Genomic DNA, 23,100 nt, shown 5'->3' on the forward strand with positions numbered 1-23,100 from the left:
AGCACCGTCCCTGCAAGTTCTCAACTGTGGAGGGCCCTAAATAAGGATAGCATAATAGAAGCCATCTTAATATTCATACTGTATTCTTAGAGACTAACACTTAGTTAAGTTTCTGTTTCTCTATGTCTGCTTATCTTCCTGTAAAGCATATTTTCAAGGCCTGCAGTCCAGGCTCTCACACCCTTCTGCCACCTGGCCTACACCCCAGACTCCCCCAGCTGCAGACTTGTGTCCTTGGAACACACCCTGCTCCCCTACCCTTCTGCTACCTGCCTTACTTAAGCCCTGTTGGTACTTTCAATAAACGAGACTTGATCAGAATACTGTCTTGTCCCCATCTCTCGTGTCTCTTGTCCCCCCATTCTCACTCCCTCCCCTAGGGTCCCCGTTGACTGACCCCACAGGCCGGGGCACTCAACCTGTGGGCCATGACCCCTCTGGGGGTCAAATGACCCTTTCACAGGGTCACATACCAGATATTTACGTTATGATTCATAATAGTAGCAAAATTACTAGTAGCAATGAAATAATTTTATGATTGGGGGTCACCACAATATGAGGAACTGTGTTAAAGGGTCACAGCATTAGGAAGGTTGAGGATCGCTGATCCAATTAAAGAAAGAAAAGCAGGGAGAAGGGGGAGGAAGAGAGAGGAGGGAGGGAGGAAAAATATTTATACTGTATATCCATGTACATATTTGTCTATTAAGTCTATTATGTCTCTCTCTCCCTCCCTCCCTCCCTCCCTCCCTCTCCCTCCCTCCCTCCCTCCCTCCCTCCTTCTCTCTCTCTCTCTCTCTTTTGGTGTTTTGAGACAGGGTTCCTCTGTGTAACAGTCCTGATTGTCCTGGAACTTGTTTTGTAGACCAGGCTGGCTTCGAACTCACTGAAATCCACCTGCACCTGCCTCCTAAGTGCTGGGATCAAAGGCATGCACCACCGCCTCTCAGCTTGTTATGTTTTCCTTGAACTCCCCTTTGCAGTCCTGTGGCTCCATACACCTGAGAACTGATTGCCAGTCAGCATTTCCTACAGACCATCACCCCCTCCTTACCTCTATGAGCAAAATACACTTGGCTCTGGCCTTCATGGGAAGGAACTCAGCATACAGCGTCACCCTACAGGAGCAAAGAGGCAGGGGCTAAGAGGATGGGAAGATGGCAGATTCTGAGCTTCCCCCAATAATGGACAATATCCTCCTAAATGGTCTGTGGATTCCTGAGTCAATTTCCTGGCATCATGGCTACAGGCAGAAAATCAATAGGTCCTTACTGTGGCTCAAGGCTACCTTCAATGTCTCCATCTGCCTGTCTCTGCCTCCTGAGTGCTGGGATTAAAGGCATGCACCACCACCACCTGGCTGGGTCCTATATTTTTAACCAGCTTCCCAAATGATCCACCATGCTGCCTTTGAAGTTGGCTATAGCTGTGGAGTCTGGGGGAAGTCTGGTTGTGGGTTTATAGGCAGCTGTGTCATATTCGGCCTTTTGTCCAGGGGGACACCCTCATTCGGGGTCCCTGATGTCTGTGCATCCCTGGTGACAACCACATGGGTAATGCCAGGTTGCTCAGCAGTTGCATCCAGGGTGTTTGATGCCAGCCTGCTCCCTCACGGGTATGTTCATCTTCACAGAGGGGTGGAGTTGGCGTCTGATGGATCTCTCTTGCTCTAAGGTACCGTTTTTGACACTTGTGACTAGGACATAATTCAGATTTGCCAATATCTTGTTCTCCACAAAACCTCCTGTAGCTACTGGCTATTTTCACCTGAATGGGCCATGGCTGCATTGGTGATAAATTGTAGTTTTAATTTGTCTTTTTTTCTGCATTTATAAATCACATCCTGATATAAGAAATATCTCTTCTGGGGCTGGCAAGATGGATGTGTGGATAAAGGAACCCACTGCCAAGTCCAGTAATCCGAGTTTGATTCCTATAACTCCACACGGTGGAAAGAGAGGGCACTCCTAAAGGGGTCCTCTGACCTCCACTGTCTACTAAATCACCTGGAAGGTGCCCTGGGCCTGCGGGTTTTCCCAGCTGTCATTTACCTGAATGATACTCTGTGGATGTTCACAGCTCCCCCTACTGGACACAAAAAGCTACTGTCTTACACTTACCCTCTCTGTTTTGCTTATTCTCATAAAGGACACTTGCACGTTTAGTGAGATTTTTGCTCATTTTTTGTGCATTTTATAACCCCAAATATCACTTGTGATGATACAGACAAGCACTGTTTAGCTCCCTTTTAAAACTTGGAATCCAAATCTTGGTACTGGAGATTGCTTAGTGGTTAAGAGCTTGGAGGACTGGAGTTAGATTCCCACTACCCCACATGGTGGTTCACAACCACCTGCAACTCCAGGTCGAGGGAATCAGACGCCCTCTTCTGGCCCTGGTATGTATTACATGCACACACACACACACACACACACACACACACCCCATATATACAGGCAGAACTTGATACATATAAATCATTTTTTAATCCAGTTTTTCTTCTTTGATACTGGTGGTTGAGCTCAGGGCCGTGTGAAAGTTAGGCAAGTGCGTGCTCTACCACTGGGCTGTATCTTAAGCCACCAAATCTAACATTTTTATAATTAAAAAAAGAATTGTTTTTGTTTTGTGTGTGTGTTTGTATGAGTATATGCCTTGCACATGTGCAGTGCCCTCACAGGCCAGAAGAGGGCACTGGATCCTCTGGAGCTGGAGTTAAAGTCATGTGCTATCCAACATGGATGTTGAGAATTAAACCTGGGTCTCCTCCAAGAGCAGTCAACTAGTAAGCACTCTTAACCACTGGGCCATCTCTCTGCCCCAAAGCAAACACTTTTATGCTTCTCCATAGACATGAAGGGAGATTACTCAGCATTTTACTGAGACTTCTCTATCCTGCCTTAAATGGGACAGGAACCTGCCAGGAGGGACAACTCCACACCTCTGGCATTGTCCTCCCAGCAGGGCAGGCCCCAGAAACAGCAAGCTCTTCTCACGGTGTAAGTGCACAGCTTTATGCAGAGTTTGTTCCACACAGATACTGTCTGGCATTAGTCAGGTCCGAATTTGAACTCAGTTGCAACTGGCCTGGGAGAGCAACCCCGCCCCCCCCCGCAGGAACCCTTTGCTGTCCCTGCTACTCTGTGGCCTGACCGAACTGCCCTTCACATCATGAGTTGATTTCAGGGCTGTGCACTTCGGGCAGCAGCTGTAAGCCCTGGGTTTGATTCCCAGCACCGCTGGCTGCAGACTTAGGCTGTAGGTGACTTTGTGGCTTTGGCTTCCTGTCTTGGATCCCAGGTGGCTGTGCCTGGGTGGAGCCAGATGGAGCCTTCTAGGTTCATCAGGTCATCTAATCCACCCCTTGACTGAAAATGTGAGCAGGACCCGCTGACACAGCAGAACCGCCCAACTGCAGAACTGAGTTAAGTAAATCCGGGTGTTAACCTCCGAGTGCTAGGTGGTTTGCGACCAGCAGCAGCTAACTCTCACCTGGCCTTACAAAGCACCTGACGTTGATTAAGCCTCTGGTGAGGGGGGTTAGTCAGGTGGGGGTGGGGGTGGGCTAAAGGCTGTGTGAAGACACAGCACAGCTGTCCTGTGGTACTCAGGCGCCGTCTTTGCTGGCAACGAATGCACTGTACCGTAGGGCTTTTGTTTTTGTTTTTCGAGACAGGGTTTCTCTGTGTAGGTCTGGAGACTGTCCTGGAACTCACTCTGTAGATCAGGCTGGCCTCGAACTCACAGAGATCCGCCTGCCTCTGCCTCCCAAGTACCGTGTCTAAGGGTGTGTTCCACTACTGCTGGGCCTGTACTGTAGCTCTTGTCGACAATGTAAATGTGTGTTTGGGGAGGCAGAAATGAAGGGGGACAGAGGCAGAGAAGAGGGTTCCTTACAAGTGATTTGCCTTCGAAGTGTTGGGGTTTGGGTGTCTGGCACATGTGCCTGGGGCTTCATGTGTTGACACTTCATCCTCAGCCTGCTAGACTTGATCCAGTTGTGATGTCTGGGGGTGGGGACTCAGGGCTGGGGGAGGTGTTCAGGGTCAGACAATGTCGTTAGGGTCAGTTCCAAGATTGAATTCTGGCCTTTTATGGGGAGGGGCAGGGGAGTCTTGCTAATCTGGAACTCACTATGTAGCCCAGACTGACCTCAAACCCATGGTAATCCTCCTCGCCCCTCCCCCAACTCTGGGATTACAGGAGATCGCCACCATGGTCACCTTGGATCTTGGAGGTTTGGTAAGGAGATCTGATGACTTGTGTGTGCCTCCTGTCTCTTGCCAGGTTATACCTAAGGCAGCCCCTAGACTTGAGCCAGGACTATAAGCTGAGATGAACCCCTATCTTTATAAACTACCCCCCCATTGGGTTCTCAAAACAGGAAACCAGCTGTTACCATTACATTCTGGCTGTTGACTTATCTTAAAATTATACTCCAAGATGTCATTTTTTTATGACTTTCTGAGGAACCCCGGCTGGGTAAAGTCACTCTACACGAATGGAAACTTTTAATATTACCTAACTACCTAAAAATATTGTCACCTAAATGTTTCCCAACACAGCCCTTGGGGGAGCCATCTTTATAACTCGATAAGAGCGCTGGCTAATTACGACATAATTAGGTTTATGTAAAATGACTACATCTGAAGTGCTAAGGAGCCAGAGCCCTCTCGGGTGGCTTCATAATTCTTCTCTAATTTTGCTTGTGGTTTTATTTGTCTTCTTTACAGATAAGACAGCTATTTAGTTGAATAAATGAGCAAGCGAGTTGTGGCAAATCTCAGGTCAGCCATTAACTAGCTGTGGGGCTTGGGGCACACACGTCCCACTTATTTATTTATTTATTTATGTATTTATGTATTTGTCATAGGTGTGTGGAGCTTTGGTGGCTTTGCTGAGCGCTTTGGTGGGACAGGATGTTTATAAAGTGGGAAAGGCTTTGGCAGATCTCAGTGATTTAGACCATCGTGTAAAGAGTGTCCGTAAGAGAGAACAATCTAAAAGAGACTATTTTTTTAAAGAAATGGTGAGACAGAAAAGGGAGTCTGTCTGGGTTACTCGAAGACAAATGCCGCAAGGTTGGTGTTGAGCTGCAGTCCCTAAGGAGACAACCGTGTGCTAAGGGGCTTCGGGAAGGCGTTAAAGCCTGAGGAGCAGTTGGTGGAAGACATTTGTGACAGAACAGTACAGGTGCAGTCTCACCAGGATGCATGGCCCTCTGAGGAGTACAAGGGGCAGACTGCAGTGGCTGGCACACCGTGCCCCTGGATTAGTTCAGGCTCAGCCAATGAACCAGGGACTCGCTCCCCCTGCACTAGCCAACAGCACTACCTGCAAAAGTTCACAGCTGGACCCTGTACAGGCTTTGCCTTGGCCCAAAAGTTGTAGCCCAAACGGTCGTTTGGGATAAAGAATATCACCCTTTCTAAGTCTCGGTGTCCTCTCCTGAAAAATGGAGCTTATCAGCAAACACACCCGTGCCGGCACCACGATGTGCAGATGTTAAACGTACCATCAAAGTTGGGTCTGCTTTGTTACGACTTTGCTTTTAGGGCCTTTGGACACTGTGCTGATGCTGTCGTTAGTTGAAGGATACTGATGCTAACACTGCCTGTTCTACAGTGGCTCAGGTTCTAGGAGCCCTGCATAGCCATTCCTACAGTCCAAGGCAATGAAGGCACACAGCCATCTTCCTTATCTCCAGGACACTGGGACTTAAACCTGGAACTGTTCGACCCCCTCGTGTGAGATGATGTAGTATTTGATAGATGTACTCACAGGCCTGTATGCTATAAACCTTCACTAGATGGCTGACAGCTCAGGCCATAGCACAAATGCTATACATGGCCAACAGTTATATATTCTTTAGTGATTAATGTCAAGGGAGGATTCTTGACATGTTCACTTCTTCCCACAGTATTTTTAATTCCCAAGTGGCTGAACCCGTGCATACAGAAGGTAGTTAGGCCGGATCTGGGTCTTTACTTACGACTGGGGCACCCCTCCAATCCCAAAGCCCACCAGGCCTCGGAGCACCAGGATCCAACTATACACAGGCGCAAAAGCACTGAGGACGCCGTAGTACAGGGTCCAGAGCACGCTGATCTTCAGCCCCTGTGGAGAAGGAGACAAGGAGTCACAGGAGCCTTGGGCATCTCCAGGCGGGTGTGCCTACAACCATATAAAGCCACCAGTCAAGGATGAGTGGGTGCGGCCCAGCTACAGCGTCTGCCCTGGGTTCTATCCCTGGCATTGCTTTTTTTTAAATGAGAATAATTACCAACGGGGGGGGGGGGGGCAGGGTGGAGTTAGGAGTGCTGGTTACTCTTCTGGGGAACCTGAGTTTGATTCTCAGCTCCCACATGGCAGCTCTACTGTCTGTAACTACAGCTCTAGAGGATCGAATACCCTCTTCCAGACTCCCTGGGCACAGCAGGCACATTTACACACAGGTAAAGCACCCATACATATAAAATAAAAATAAATGAAATCTCAAAAGATTTTAAGTTATCAGTGGTCTCACTTTACAAGCATCCCACACAGGCAGGGGATGCCGGGTGAGCTCTGTGTGCTATTACAACTGGGCCATCCTGGATGTCCCTTGATTACCATTTAATGCCAGTCAGGCTCCAGAGGGTCAGCACGAGGCCCACATGGCTCTGTGTCTGACGTCATCGCCAACATCCTCATCATCAACGCAGAAAAATGCTTATGCTTCTTCCCAGACCTTTGCTCTTTGCTTCACAGGGTGAGGGGACACAGAGCGAATGTACTTGGACCAAAGCTAATCGGGGACCTTCCACAGGCTGAAAGCTCCCAAACTGCAAGCCAAACAAACCTTTGTCTTTGTAAGCTGGCTTTGTTTCAGGTACTTGTTATAGCAGAAGATAGCCGACTAACACTGTGGCTAATATTATTTATGAATTTTAAGTAAAGGGGACACAATGTTCACTGGGGTTGAGAATTGAACAGAGACACCATGACAAATATGTTACAAATTTAAGAAAGTGTTCATTTTAATTACTCTTAGAGATAGGGAAACAAATTCAGGGTAAATGTTTTATATATATACATATATATATGTAACTTATTCATCTTTTTCTTCAATATGCATATACTGAATGCCTGCTTTGTACTTAGCCACAGGACTACTGGAATATATGGTCCATTCAGAAATGTGCCGTCCGTCCGTCCATCTGTCCGTCCATCCACATGGAGTGTATGTACCGAATGTCTGTTGCTTGCTTGGCACTGAACTGCAGGAGGGGACCTGACAGTTGAGTCCCCGTGCTCACAATTATGTGGGGTCACTGTAGCGCACCCGCAGGAAGAAGATTTTCTCGTTTCCATTAGATGCATTATCTCAGCAGAGCAGAAGAGTGATTTGCTCAAAATCAGCACATGGCAGGGCCAAACCTGCAGCCAGAGCTTCCAATACTTGACACTTGAGCTCCCACTAATCTCCAACAGCCCGCCCATGCCTTAGGCAGTTGAGATATTGCAGGGAGAGGTGGGAACTGCATCAGTGAGAGGACAGCTCTAGCCAGATGTCACCATGACAGATCATGGGTCGTGATCACTTGGGAACCCAGGTTTCCAAAGAAGCCATAAGCCACAATTTTTTAATGCAAAATGTATCTTTTTAAAAATGGCGGCAACTAATTGAAAACTCCATGGAACCCTGTGATGGATAAATAAAATATGGGGCTAGGGTGTAGCTCAGGGTTAGAATGCATGATTAGCATGCAGCAGGTCCTGAGATCGACCCCTCAGCACTAAAATCTGGAACACATGGGCACGTGTCTGTCTCTGGGTTACCAGTTTACAACCTGTAGCCCAGAAAGCTCGGGATGCATTCTTGGATCGCACTGACTGGGTGACCTGGTTACACCACCCACGCTCAGAACTGTAGTAATTACAACCAGAACATTCTAACACGCATTGGCAGACACCTATGCATATCACACATACTTCAGTTTGTTTTTTGAGATAGTCTCATATGGCCCAAACTAGCCTTGGACTCACTGTGTACCAGGGATGACATCGATCTGCTGAATCTCCCGCTCCCTCCTAAATACTGGGGTTACAGGCATGTGCCACCCACACCCAGTTTTATTTGTCGATGCGATAGAACATGGCCTTGTGTGTACTGGGCACTCTCCATTGAATTGCACCCCAGCCCTACACACATTTTATGGTTGGACCCTTCCCCCTTAGTACTTCTTTTGTGACCTTTATTTTTCATGCAGGGAAACTGAGGCTCAGAGAGGTAAAGCAACTTGGGGTGGGGAGTGGGGACATAGCTTCCATTGCCCCCATCATTCCATGGCTGACACAAGCCCCAGGCATTAGTAACTTCCACCTGAACCAGGCATCTCAATGAACCCTAATGCAGACACCCATGTGGACTCGGAAACCTGCCACCTGCACCAAAACAGTTAAGAAGCCCCTTGGTGAGTCAGGTGTTGCTGGCACATACACTTTTAATCCCAGCACTCAGGATGTAGAGGCAGGCAGATCTCTGTGAGTTCAAGGCCAGCCTGGTCTACAGAGTTCCAGGACAGGTTCCAGAGTAATACAGAGAAACCCTGTCTTGAAATAGATAGATAGATAGATAGATAGATAGATAGATAGATAGATAGATAGATAAGGAAACCCCTCTGTGCTGATGCTGCTGGTAGGTTACTGGTATGCCCAGGCCCCTAGAGGAACCCGGGGGAGGCTTCCTAACTACAGCCCACTCCTTGCTTCTTGAGTTTGCACAGAAACTCCGTCATGGGAGGAGAAGCCATTGGGGGCCACTTCCCCTTCCTCTCTGTTGGGTGTGAAACTTAGGTAGCCTGGGAGCAGAGGCAGCAGAACACAGTTTGGGCAGCCCTCCACGCAGCTTATTTATCTAGGGCTAACCTCTTTGGGAAGAACCCAGGTCTGCCAGCAGCTGAGGTCAGAGTGAAGGATATGGAATTTGGAGACGGGCACCAGGGTGTAAATGCTGGCTGTTATGAATGGGGACAAGTGTGGCATGTGGCAAGAGTAGGAACAGACCTTTATGAAATGATTTATCTGTGCCAAGACCTTGTGTGCAAGACCCCTCACTCTATGAAATCATCCCATGGCGTGTATGAGCCATCCCACGTATGCGTGAGGACACAAGGCTCCATGACACTGCATGGGAAGCGACTAGGACCTGAACCCAAGCAGCCTGGCTCAGCCCATGCTTTCCAGGGGGATGTTCCCTTTTTGTTTGCCAAAATGAACCAACTACATGGGTATTGGATAAAGCTTTAGTGGTCTCAGGTGAAGGAGAAAGGGGGCATGGAATTAACTCTGCAAGTGACGGCACTTTCTCTCCAGACCAGGTCCCTCAGTGCCCTGTGTACTGTGGGGACAGGATGAGATTCCTGGTTTCTACCTGCCACGATGGTTGCGGATGGAAGACTTCAGTTCGAGTATAAAAATGAGGTCACACAGTCAGGAATGACCCAGAGGTCACCTGACACACACCTTCTTCTATGTCGCCCCTGACTCTAAAGAAATTGTAGGCTGGTGTGAAGAGTCCAAGAGGAAATGAGAGTTCAGGGAGAAAGCAATGGAGGGATGTACCCCATGGTGAGTGTGTAGAGCTCTTTGGGCCCAAGCTGACAGATGGAAGGAGACTAACTTCACCTACAGAGAACATCAGTGACCCAAGTCCAGTCTAATAAAGTGAGGGCAATGTTAAATAAAAAGGGAGGCATCCGTCCAAGGCCTTGGAGGTACCCACTGAGAACTCCTGCTTAAGGCAGACCATGATGGAAGAAGTCCAGCACAAATAGTGTTTTGTTTCACTTGAGACAATATCTCTCTATGTAGCCCAGACCAACCTCAGATTCATCAAAATCCTCCTGCCAGGGCCTGCTAAATTCTGGGGCTGCAGATACTCACTGCCATGCCTACAACAAACATTTAAGTCAGGCAGTGACCCCATCAGGGCAGTGGATATGGAAGACAGGCCAGGAAAAGCTCCTGCCTGGGGCACTGAGACAGGACCTTTCCCTCTAGGACAATAAAGCTGATGTCATCTACCAGCCTTCACCCGCCCTGGCCTCATGTAAGGGACACACGTTGGCATCAAGAACATTCCTGCTCTCTTGGGTGCACCCTTTTCAGCCCACGAGACTGTGCAGCCACATCCCCACCCTTTCTAAGGCATCAGAGATGGCGTTGTGCCGCCCCATGATGTCTGAACCACAGAGTGCGAGCATTTAGATGAGGAAGGAGCCTTACTGTTTTCCTGCCATACTGATCTGAGATGTTTCCCCAGAGCGTGGAACTGGACATCATGCCGATGAACACCACCTGTGGGCAAACAGACGGTTCCTATTAGCAGCATGGAGTGAAAGAATAGCAACTACACACACGCACGCGCACACACACACACACACACACACACACACACACACACATACACACATGCACGCATGCACAAAGAGCACTACATTGCAAATAAACCTGTCACTGTCTGTCAGGCTGGCTTCAAATCCTCCACCCTCCTGCCTCAGCCTCCTAAGAGCTAGGGTTACAGATGGGTACCACAACACCCACCTTTAGGCAGGTCCCCCACAATCACACTGGGGGTGTGTGCCATTGTTACCCCCATTTCTTAGAGGAGGATGCTGAGGTTCAGTAAAGGGAAGTCCCATGGGGGCTTGTTGTTAAGTACGTAAGTATATGTCTCAAGATATAGACCAGGCTGGCTCTGAAATCCCAGAGATCCTTCTGCCTCTGCCTCCCGAGTGCTGGGAGTAAAAATGTGTGCCAAAATATCTGGATTTTTGTTGTTGTTGTTGTTGTTGTTACAGGCTCTGCCTATATAGCCCCAACTGGCCTTGAACTTACAACCTCCTGGTCACAGTTTTCAGGTGTGCAGCACTGTGCATAGCTTCTCTGTCATAATCCTCCCTCCTCCCCTCCTTCTCCCCCCTCATCCCTCCCTCCCCATCCTCCTCTTTTTTCTTCTCCCTCCATCTTCTCTTCCTCCTTTTCTTCTTTTTCTTTTCTTTTTTGTTTTTGTTTTTCGAGACAGGGTTTCTCTGTGTAACTTTGTAGACCAGGCTGGCCTCGAACTCACAGAGATCTACCTGTCTCTGCCTCCCGAGTGCTGGGATTAAAGGTGTGCACCACCACCACCACTCGGTCCTCCTTTTTTCTATATAAGGCTTCCTACTGACTTCTCTTATCCCTGGTTTCCTTCTCCACGAAAACGAGAGGAGTCACAGAGCCTTAGAACCATTTCTAGGACAGGGATGGTTAAAGAAGCAAAGTGTGCAAAATCCTCTGCACAGGGTCTGGCCCATCAAGGGTCTTCTAAGTCTCGGTTATGAGCCCAAACCTCACGAGAGAGACCAGCGAGCAAAGACAGGCCTGTTACTCCCTAGGGAGAGTGTGGCAAGAGTGCAGGGTGGGGGGGAATCTCACCCTTACTCAGCCAAAACCACAAAAATGTAGGAGTGTGCTCTGTACCTGACTCCCACGGCACCCCAAACAATCAGATAAAACCACAATAATGACCAAACTCACAGCGTCCTGGGGTCTGTCACTAATTAAGCACTGCTCTTGGCCACAGCTGGGCTGTGTGACCTGGAGTGAGCAGCTTAAACTATCTGTGCCTCTCTTCCCTCCCACCTCGAAGAGTTATGAGGTTAAAGGGCACCATGCAAACTTTGCATAGTCATTACTGCTGACTGCCAACTTGACAGGGCCTAGCGTCATCTAGCAGAAGAACCTAGCTTGGACAAGAACCTAGCTCGGACATTAAGCTCTCAGGGAGCATTAGCCATTGCGATCCTGGTTGCTGCTCTCTTTCCTGGTCCTTACCCTTCCTCCGAATTCCCAGAGGGGGAAAAAAAAAAAGGAGGGTTCTGCCTCACCTCACTCATCTTCCCAGCTTCTCTCCAGAGAGCACAACACTTCCCACTCACTGAACGTCTACTACATGCCAGGGGCCATTTCTAGCCCTCGGGTCACCCTCCTGGAAAGGAGGATGGCATTTCCTGGCTGCAGCAGGAGAGGTGAGGCTCCTACCTTGTGTATATGCACATCTGGTGGGTTCCAGATTTTCTGAGGTCCCCAAGGAGCTAGAGCCCTGGATGGGTAGAGTTGGCTGCTAATTTGCTGGGATGGGACTCAGAGGAAGAGGGGATGAGGAGAAGGACTAATCGGAGCTGGCGTTAGTAGTTCCATCTAAGACTAGTGTGCTTGGCTAGTTCATGTCAGCTTGACACAAGCTACAGCCACTTCAGAGCCTCAGTCGAGAAAACTCCCGCACAAGACTGGCTCGTGGGCAAACCTGTGGTATATTTTCTTGATTGATGGTTAATGCGGTAGGTCCAGACTCACCATGGATGACCTTTGCCAGGTGGTCCTGGGTGCTATAAAAAGGCAAACCAAGCAAGAGTAGGCTGGGATTCTCCATGGCCTCTACTTCATCTCCCGCCTCCAGGTTCCCGCCTTGAGTTCCCGCCCTGACTTCCCTCAGGGATGCACTGTGATGTGGAACTGTAACCTGGAATAAGCCCTCTCCTCCTCACGTTGCTTTAGGTCTCAGTGTTCATCCCAGCAAGAGAAAGCAAGGAAGGGCAGCTTGGCTCTTCTCTGCAGAGCCTGGGCAGCGGGAGACGGGCAATACCCACAGGACACCAGGGGAGTCTGAGCTTCAGGGCTGCCTACCGAAGTCAGCAGTGCCACCTGCCAGCTGGGGAGCCGCCACTCACAGTGCAGCTGAGGTGCCAGGATACTCAGGATCATCATCTCCATGGCGTCGGCCATCTGTGGGAGGAAGGGATATTGTGAGGCCGAGGTGCATCCTGCCCTGGCCTGGGAGGCTGCAGCCAACCCTCTGCTTCCTGTTGCCATCTGGACAGACATCCATGGGGAAGCCTCTGGGATTGAACCAATGGGCTGCTACACAGGGACCAGGTGACAGCTGATGCGCTTGGAGTGTTTCTCCACACTCTGTCTGCTTGCTTTAAATTTTTATATTTATTTCTCTTTTTTTTCTATCTTTCTTTTCCAGACAGGGTTTCTCTGTGTAGCTTTGTAGACCAGGCTGGCCTTGAACTCACAGAGATCCGTCTGCCTCTGCCTTCCAAGTGCTGAGATTAAAAGCATGAGCTGCCACCACCTTGTATTTGTTTCTCTATGTGCATGGGTGTTTTGCCTATATGTAAGTCTGTGCACTGTGTGCATGTAGTGACCTTGGAGGCCAGAAGAGGCAGTGTTGAGCCACCATGTGGGCACTGGGAATTGGGAAATTGAATTTGGATCCTCCAGATGAGCAATCGGTGCGCTTGACCGCTGAGTCATCTCTCCAGTCACTCTTTAAAATTACATTTATTTGTGTAATCTCACAGGCCCCTTTGTGTGTTTTAAGTTTTTGCTTGTTTGTGAGACAGGGTCTCATTATGTAGCCCAGACAGCAATCTCTCAGCCTCCACCTCCCACACACTGGGATTACAGACCTTTACCACCATGGGCAGCATCATTTCCTCATATTCTTAAAAACACAGGTTCTTGGGTCAATGAGATAGCTCAGTGGGGAAAAGCACAGGCTGCTAAGCCTGAGGTCATGAATTCGACCCCCAGGATCCACACCGTAGAAAGAATGAATCAGCTCTGTCCCTGCCAGTCGTCCCCTGACCACCACATACATGTTCACCATGGTACACACACTCACGTCACACACACTCACAGACAGATACTCACGTAGTCATACACACACACACTCACACACTCACAGACACACACTCTCACAGTCACTCACAATCACATAGTCATGCACACTCACAGTCACACATACACACTCACAGACACACACTCTCACAGTCACTCACACTCATAATCATGCACACTCCCAGTCACACACTCACACACACTCACACGCACACATAATGTATTATGAAATACAGGTGCTCCCCAGAGGAAGTAAGAAAGCATCACAAGTCTAAGAGCTGAGCACGCATTCTCACAGAAGCAGACAGACAGAGAGTATGGTCTTTTCTCTTCGGTGCAATCACTCCTTTGTCTTTGGTTGGTCATGTGCTTGTGAAGAATTGTCTGCATGTTTAATGAACATAGTGTTTGCATATATTAGCATATATTAAGAAGCCCCAATTACTAAATGTCTTGATACTACTCTATGACTAAACAGAATATTGGAGTGTTAAAAGCAGATCCACACACAGGCAGAGGCACACAGGCCACAGGAGCGCGGGCACACTACAGGTCTGTTTCTAGTTAGTGAGAGAAGTGGCAGAGAAACTGATGGTCTGTTTGGACACACATGTGCTTAGGTCAATTCTCACATCAAGCTCAGAGAGGCTGTGCAGCTGGATTAAACTGTGTTGTGGCTCTTTAAGGGATTTTAGCAAGGAGTTGTGAACACCTTGAACCAGAATTCATTCTTTATTTTATTTTACTTTTTGTCATGCTGGGGGATGGAGCCCAGTGTCTTGCATACAGCTAGGCAAACACACTGAACTATACTCCCAGCCGAGATGGCCAATGTTTTCTATGAAGTCTGCTTTCCTGGGCAGGGATTTGACCCAACACCATCATCTCACAGCATCCCTGAGTCCCCAAGAGCAGGGATCCACCTCTGTAACTGGATGCTTCCTGAGGGTGATGGCCAACCACATTCAACTTCCTCCCAGCATGCACCTGGGCCATTACTATAAATGAGCTTTGCGGACTGGCATTCAGGCAGAAGCTATGTGCAGAGACAACTGTGCTATGCCTGTGGCCATGGTACCCAGCTGACCTTCAGGGGATTCTTGGGGTGTACGGGAGATGCTGTGCCCATATACTTACCCAAGCCAAGCCAGTGAGAACAGAGAGCTTCCACTGAAATCTTCCAAACCCAATGGCTTCCACCGCATCTTCCACCATGAAAGTGTCTAGGAAGGAAAAGGGGAGAAGAGGAGGGATCAATACATCTTGTATTTGTCTAATGTGGCATCTGGGGTAGTCCCCAGACAGGCTAATTAACTGTATGTAGCATGTGCTGCTATAAGAACTGGCATTTCCGGGCGGTGGTGGCGCACGCCTTTAATCCCAGCACTCGGGGAGGCAGAGGCAGGCGGATCTCTGTGAGTTCGAGGCCAGGCTGGACCAACAGCCTCCAAAACAATACAGAGAAACTCTGTCTCATAAAACCAAAAAAAAAGAAAAGAAAAAGAACTGGCATCATAGCCATCATCATCACCATCATCACTACTGTGGTGGTTTGGAAGAAAATGTCCCCCATAGATCCATAGGGAGTGGCATTATTAGGTGTGGCCTTGTTGGAGTAGGTGTGGCCCTGTTGGAGGAAGTGTGTCACTGCAGAGGTGGGCTTCAAGTTCTCATATGCTCAAGCTATGCCCAGTGTGGCATACAGTCTGCTTCTGCTGCCTGTGGATCAAGATGTAGAACTCACAGCTCCTTCTCCAGCACCATGTCTGCCTGCATGCCACTGTGTTCCACCATGACAATGATGGACTAAACCTCTGAACTGTGAGCCACCCCAGTTAAATGTTTGCTGTAGGAATTTAGCAGGGTCGCTGTATCTGGGGTAGGCATTAGGGTGAATAGTTGTTTTCTAGACGCACTTTGACCTTGAAGAATCACTGTGGAAAACAGTAAAGAATCTTTGTGGAGAACAGTGATTGCTTTCCGTGATTTGGAGAATTGTTTTTCTGAAGGGGCGTTGCAGCCATTGCATGACTTTGGTCACAAGATGCCTGTGGCACACCGGAGGCTCTTGGGTTATCGTGTCTTGCAATAATACACAGTAAAGGACTAAAGTCAGGAAGGAATGTGATAGTCTCCTTTGGAGAGACAGATTAGATCGGACTTTGGCATGAGGAAATACTTTACCTAAAACAGCTTTGTGTAACAATCAATACATATACCTTTGTATGGCCGTTTGGGGTTCAGTTCAGTTCATCAGAGGCTAGACCTTACCCATGCAACTCAGAGCACCCTAATGAAATGTTTTCCTTTATAAGAGTTGCCATGGTCGTGGTGTCTCTTCTCAGCAATAGAAACCCTAACTAAGACAACCATCATCATCACCATCACCACCATTACTATTACCACCACAACCACCATCATCATGATCATCACTACCGCCATCTTTACTGCCACCATCACCACCACCACAGCCATTATCAACATCATGACCATCACCACCACCACTCTTATCTGCAGCAGCAACATAATCATCATCAGCATAATTGTCATCGTCACCACCACCATCACCCTCGTCACCATCAGCAGCACCATCAGCAGCAGCATTGTGGCTGCCCTTCTCAATCAAGTGTGCAAGTGTGCAATGATGCAACTAACAGGGATTGTGATGTAACCGTACCTCCTGAAGTAGGCCTCATAGCCCTAGCCTACCCTTCCAGTGTCATCCTTAGGTGCTCTGTCTTCCCAACTGCCCCTTCACAAGACCTTTCTAAGACCACCACCTAGGCAGGCAGACAGGGTGCCGGGCTAATGCCTGAGTCACTGGGCTTTCTTACCATCAGTGGGATTGGCAAACTCCTTGGGCACAGCTGCCCCATCATCCAGCTCCACCGCTTCTAGACCCACTCGGACCCCCTCGATCTGGACATCATGCTCTCCGGAAGCCAAGTCGTCCTCTGACCTCGCACTCTCTCCCGTCCGGCGGAATTTCACCACCCTAGAGAAGAAGACCAGTGTGATCAGCATGGCTAGAGCTGCCTCCAGATTGCCTTGCTGCACAGCTTTCCCACCCGAGACAGGTACAGAGCATTTTCTCACTGTCTGGGGGGCTGGACGGGTAGACCTGGCATTTATGTTGAATTTGGTTGGGCATGAAATGGGGATGGTGGTGATGTTGTGAGTTATTGATCTGCTGAAAGTTGGACAGCTGGGCGCTGCACAGTACTAGAGGCTGGCCTTCTCATGTGCATGACTCCGCTTTGTCCTTGACCTGAGCTCTGTTTTGACACAGATTCATGCATTGCTTAATAGCTGTCAGAATGCGTCGTTGGCCATTTCCTAACTGTGGGAATGTCATAGTGTGTGTTTACACAGACAGACAGTGATGAGGTGACCTAGCCTTCTGGGTACATTGTCATATGTCCAAGGGCATCACTGAGTGGTGTGTGTGTGTGCAATGTAGGCTGCTTGTTTGGGTCTTCAGACACATCTGTCTGTAACAGGTAATGACTGGATCACATACACGAGGCTTATGAAACAAAATTGCTCTGTTCCTGTTTCAGCTTTGACTTACAGCAGGGGTTCTCAACCTTCCTAACACTGTGACACTTTCCTCACATTGTGGTGACCCCCGACCATAAAATGTCTGTTATTTCCTCATAAGTATAACTTTGCTACAGTTATGAATCATAATGTAAACATCTGATATGCAGGATATCTGATGTCACCGGTTAAGAACTGGTGACTTAAAGGGACGTCACATAAAAGCCACATTCCCAGGTCTCTTGACTGTGACAGGGACAACTCCATCCTGACCTTGACTCCTTTTCTCTAAATGGCCTCTAGCCCTGAGAGCTGTGATCTCATCTCCATGCGTCTCTGCTCCTCTGCACTCCCCACTTTGCCCATTTGTCTGGCCCTGAAGACATTTGAATTTGAGCCTCCACACCGTGCCACTTACTCATCAAACTGTGTATCCTTCCCTCCGTCCATCCATCCATTCTCCCTCCGTCCCTCCTTCTGTCCGTCCGTCCGTCCGTCCCTCCCTCCCTCCCTTTCTTCCTTCCTGCATTCCCTCTTTTTTTAAAAAAAAATAAAGACTGGATCTCACTATGTAGCCCAGGCTGGCTTTGAACTCTTGATCCCCCCCCCCGCCTTAGCCTCCAAATGCTTCACGGGTATGTATCACTACTCCTGTTCCAAACAAAGCTATTTCTCATCTCTCGAGGTGGGGGGGAGGGGATACAGGAGGGGGAGGGAGCCGTAGGGGACATGGCGTCTTTGAGAGACTGACTGTGTCTTTATCTGAAACTTGGGACAGAGTGAACAATCTCTTTGCAACCTTTTCCCTCCCAAACATAAGACCCCTGCTGTCTGTCACCCCGGGTTTGAGGTCACAGCCAAATGTACCCCCCAGCTCCAGGAGAGGGAGCTGTCCAGTGTGGGAGGCTCATTTCTGTGTGACTTTGAAAAATCACCAACAGCAGAGGGGCCGTGTGAGCAACTGAGCAAAATGAACCTTGGTTTAAAGAGGCAGAAGGGGCAGGCAAGCTCAATACTAACTGCTACTATTATTACTACTGTGATGGTCTCACATAGCCCAGGCTGGCCCTGAATTTGTTATACAGCTGAGGATGGCTTTGAACTTCAGATCTCCCAGCCTCTACCTCCTGAGCAATGGGATGGTCGACCTGCTTGATCTGTGCTGAGACTCAAACCCAGGGACTCACACATGCTAGACCCGTGCTCCCCCAACTGCCCCTCCTGCTGTGACAGCTTTTGAATTATTCTGTGGACCCGTGGAGATTTGCTGTGCTATGATATACAACACGCTTGTTTCAGAAGCACATGGAAGCTGCCTTGCTTGGAAGCTTCTAGAATATACACATGCCTGGTCACTGGGATGTGAGGACCCACAGGATCTTCATTCTTAGTGACACTATGCCTGGAAAGGGGCCAAGTGCAGAGTGGGTTGACTGAGTGTGAAGCCTGTGGCTGACACTTCTCTCTCCTGCATTCCGTGGGGGTATTTAGGACCAGTGAGTTTGAGTTTGTGTGGCTTGGCTGGCATTTTCTTTTCTTTCTTTTTCTTTTTTTTTAATTTTTGTTTTGTTTTGTTTTTCAAGCAGGGTTTCTCTGTGTAGTCCTGGCTGTCCTGGAACTACTCTGTAGACCAGGCTGGCCTCAAACTCACAGAGATCCACCTGCCTCTGCCTCTGAGACTAAAGGCGTGCAATGGCTGGTATTTTCTACATGCTTTGTTTGTATGACAGTGCTGTGAGGTTGCTGTTATCACCATTTTACAGACAAGAAAAACTGAGGCCCTGACATCATGTGACATGCCCAAGTCCATGTCACACAATCCCAGAAGCATGGAACAAGGGTTCTATCCCAGGTCTTCCCGGCTCTGAGTCTCATGTTGTAGGCACACTAGAAGAGTCTCTCTCTCCAGATCTGCCCATAGCTCCCATGTGCTCCAAACCTTTGTGGGAAATGTTTTACATGGAATTATTTCAAGTGTATAAAATTATACAGAAATCCATTTTCTCCTTTCCACTCAGCACTTCCCTTGGGTTGAGCCATGACACGCCACCAACCCTAGGGTGTCATTCAGTGGATGCCACAGATTTGTCCCCACACATTTTCACAAGTGACCCTTCCTCAGTCACACATGCCTCACTATTCAATATAACCCTGGAAACCCCCTGAGAAGGAGGCCTGTTACCATTGCCTCTGGAGGCTGTTTACATCTTTACACTCAGGCTAGGATGACTGTGATGTTCTTTTGGAAGCATGGCCTAAAATATCTTGTTCCTCCTCCTTCTTTTTTGTTTTAGATGATGTAAAATGCCCATAACATAATCCTGGGCACCCTAACCATCTTAAGTGACCATTCAGCGGGATAAAGTACGCTTGCATCCATCACCCCCCCAATCTCTGAACCTGTTCCATATTTACATCTCATACTCTGTCCCCTTAAACTCATTTCTTCCTGCACCCAGAACCCAGCCAGCGCCTAGCAATTGTCATTCTCTTCTAACTCAGCTGCCATAGAGAGCTCATGTAAGTGAATCAGCATTTTACTCCTGTTCTTTTTCAATCCTGGGGATTGAATCTAGGGCCTTGTGCATAAGAGGCAAGCTCTGTATCACTGAGATATGCCCACCACTTTCCCTTTTACTTTAAAATTGTCAAAGTTTCACTAAGCCTTAAACTCAGTCTGTAGCCAAGGCTAGCTAGCCTTGAACTTGTGATCCTCCTGCCTCAGACTCCTAGCCTGAATCATTACCAAGCCCAGCTCCTCACTCCTTTGTGAAGGCTGAGTAATAGTCCATTGTATGGACATACCACAGTTGGTTCGTTCACCAGCTAACAGGGACTTAGGTGATCCCATCTTTTGTCCATTGTGGAACAAGGCTGTGACAAACGGGAACGTACAATTTCTGTTTGAGTCCTTGATTTTACTTCTTTGTCATATAAGCCGATCAGTGTTTAAAATTTTGAGGGACTGCCAGAGTGACTCGCACACCACTTAATATTCCCACAGACTCCTGTCTGTGCATGTACTTGCCAATCATTGCTCGCTTCCCCTTTGTCTGAACACAGACAACTGACGAGTGCACTATGGCTTACTGGGGCTTTCATTTGCATCTTTTTTTTAAGTTTATTTTTAAAATTGCATATGTGTACACAGGCACTCTCCACATCACATGCCTGGAGGTCTCATAAGACCAATTCCAGGGATCAGTTCTCTCCTACTGTGTAGGACCCAGGGCAGCAGATCCTTATCAACCATCTACTTTGCAAACATTTTCTTGAGTCCTTGCCCGGGGTTTTCTGTCTGATTGTGATCCTTAGACACAAGGAAGGTTTTTTTGTTTTGTTTGGTTTTTTTTTGTTTTTTTGTTTTTTTGTTTTTTTTTTTGAGACAGGGTTTCTCTGTATTGTTTTGGAGGCTGTCCTGGAACTCACTGGTAGACCAGGCTTGGTCTCGAACTCACAGAGATCCACCTGCGTCTGTCTCCTGAGTGCTGGAACTAAAGGCGTGCACCATCACCGCCCGGCTACAAGGAAGGTTTTTACATTGATGTGATCGAACATCTGGTTTTGTTTTCATTGCTTATGCATTTCTCGTGAACAGAACAGTCACCACGGAGCCCAAGGTCATGAAGCATTTTGTTTTCTTCTAACCATTAATCTACTTTGTGTGTGTGTGTCTGCACACAAATATGCATCCTACGGCATACCCATAGAGGCCAGAAGACAACTTGTAGGAGTTCCTTCTCACATTCCACCATGTGGGTCCCTAAGTTCAAACTCAGGGCCTCAGGTTTGGCAGCAAGTGCCTTCACCCACTGAACCGTCTTGCCAATCCCTTTTCTAAAGGTTTATGGGTTTTTTTCTTTGAAACACTTAGAGTTGATTTTTTTTAGATGGTGTAAATTTAGGACTGCCTTCATTCTGTTTTCCTCTCCATTAGGCAGTTGTATGCCATTGTTAAATCCATCCATTTTCAGGGCTTCTCCTGGCTTTGTATTCCACTGAACTGTCTGATGAGGCAAGTGCCACACAGGTTTGACCTGCATAGCTTTCTAGCAACTATGTTTTTAAAAAATATATAAAAATTAATTTTGAACCCACATGCCTTTAACCCCAGCACTTGGGAGTGAATTTCTGAAAATCTGAGGCCACTCTGGGCTATAGAGTGAGTTCCAGGCCAGCTAGGGATACACAGAGAAACCCTGTCTTGAAAAATTCCAACCAAATTACAACCAAAAAATAATTAATTTTGATATTAGGACCCATGAGACATCCCTGGTGTCTTCTGGGTGTCCGTGTGACTTCTAAGATAGATTTTTCCATTTCTGAAAAGAATGCAAAGTGGATTTCTGGAGCAGGGATTTACCGATAAAGTGCTCTTCAGAGAGTACCCACTGCAAACTGGGGACCTGGGAGACAGCAGCAGAAGCATTTCAAAGGTTCCACCACATCCCTAGGGAGGGTACAGCAGGACAGTCCCCACTCAGAGCTGTGGGGACCTGTATACAGGCCAGTCTTTGACTATACCACGTCTGGTTCAAAGGGTGTGACCTCCATGGCCACCCTCGACCAGGGATGGTGCTTTGCAGGAGGGACCCTCTGAGAAGCTGACACTGGAAACAGCTGGGCAGGTATCTGCTCTGTGTGTGCCCCCTGTAAATGAGCTACCAATAGGGCACTGGAGTCAGCACCCTCAAGTCATTGGTGGTCAATTAAAGCTTGAAAAAAGCCAGGAACCATGAGAAGCCTTGCTGGTGAGCGTGTGTGTGTGTGTGTGTGTGTGTGTTACACGTGTGTACATGTTCGTGCATGCGTGCACACACACTTGTCCATACTTATGGAGGCCAGAGGTCAGCATCAGATGTCTTCATATATTGTTTTTTCACATTATTGGTGTTTTCATCTTTTTTTTTTCAAGACAGGGTTTCTCTATGTAGCTCTGGCTGTCCTAGAACTTGCTCTTGTAGACAAGGTTGGCCTCGAACTCACAGAGATTCACCTGCCTCTGCCTCCCGAGTACTGGGATTAAAGGTGTATGCCACCAACGCCTGGCTCACATTGTTGTTTTTAATGGGTTTTTCTTTGAGAGTTTATTTATTTTTACTTTATATAGGTAGGTGTTTTTTTTCTGCAAGTATGTCTGTCACATGAATGTAGTTCCTGTGGAGGCCAGAAGAGGGCATCAGATCCCCTGGAACTGGCGTTGCAGATGGTTGTGAGCTGCCATGTGGGTGCTCTTAGCCACTGAGCCATCTCTCCAGCCCTTCCACCTTCTTTCTGGGTGACAGTCTCTCACTGAATCTGGAGCTCGTGGCTGGACAGTGCTCCAGCCATCTGTCTGCCTGTCTCTACCTCCCAGCACCTTACCGTATGTGGGTGCTGGGGACCAAACTCAGGTCCTCATGCTTACCCAGCAAGGACTTTGCAGACCAGGCCATTCCCTCTAGCCTCTGACAAGCCTGTTTTTAGAAACATCATCCCGTTTCCCTGGCAACCAAACTAAGTTAGGTTCTAGCTCACAGGTGTGAACGGGATGGTACAAGAGAGATGCAAGGCTTGCCCTGGCCACACAGGCTGGAGCAGCTGAACCTTTGCTTGGCTTTCTTTGAAATCACAGCCCTGCGTTATAATCACCTGGCTCCTGGTCAGCATCACCCTGAGCGTCCACAGGTATGGAAATGGGTGAGCGGCCTGAGCTGAGCAGGTTAGAGTGGGCCAGCTATTCAGACACAGAGAATGGAGTATTCTAGAGCCAGAATCCAAAGCACACAGCTCAGTCCCAGCCTGCTGACCTCTACAGACTGTCGATACGATACAGGGTTCGCCAAAACCCTCGAGCTGTTTACAACA

At 48.3% G+C, this 23,100-nt stretch overlaps 2 protein-coding genes across 3 annotated transcripts in view; one reads left to right on the forward strand and one right to left on the reverse strand.

Moving 5' to 3' along the window:
* Window positions 1-23,100, reverse strand: part of LOC101823484 (SV2 related protein) — a 58,376-nt gene that overhangs the window by 19,529 nt on the left and 15,747 nt on the right. For both annotated transcript variants that reach the window (XM_040731583.1, XM_005078933.4), the window contains exons 2-7: window positions 16,548-16,708; window positions 14,851-14,936; window positions 12,712-12,810; window positions 10,270-10,341; window positions 5,993-6,117; window positions 1,055-1,118 (exon numbers count right to left, since the gene is read on the reverse strand). In XM_040731583.1, coding sequence (XP_040587517.1) covers window positions 1,055-1,118; window positions 5,993-6,117; window positions 10,270-10,341; window positions 12,712-12,810; window positions 14,851-14,936; window positions 16,548-16,708 — 607 coding nt within the window. The remainder of the gene's footprint in view (window positions 1-1,054; window positions 1,119-5,992; window positions 6,118-10,269; window positions 10,342-12,711; window positions 12,811-14,850; window positions 14,937-16,547; window positions 16,709-23,100) is intronic.
* Window positions 16,704-23,100, forward strand: part of Usp30 (ubiquitin specific peptidase 30) — a 52,997-nt gene continuing 46,600 nt past the window's right edge. Inside the window, exon 1 of the mRNA XM_040731585.1 lies at window positions 16,704-16,790. The gene's annotated coding sequence lies outside the window, so the exon portion shown is untranslated. The remainder of the gene's footprint in view (window positions 16,791-23,100) is intronic.

This window comes from Mesocricetus auratus, unplaced genomic scaffold (assembly GCF_017639785.1).
Source record: "Mesocricetus auratus isolate SY011 unplaced genomic scaffold, BCM_Maur_2.0 Super-Scaffold_100025, whole genome shotgun sequence".
Taxonomy (NCBI): domain Eukaryota; kingdom Metazoa; phylum Chordata; class Mammalia; order Rodentia; family Cricetidae; genus Mesocricetus; species Mesocricetus auratus.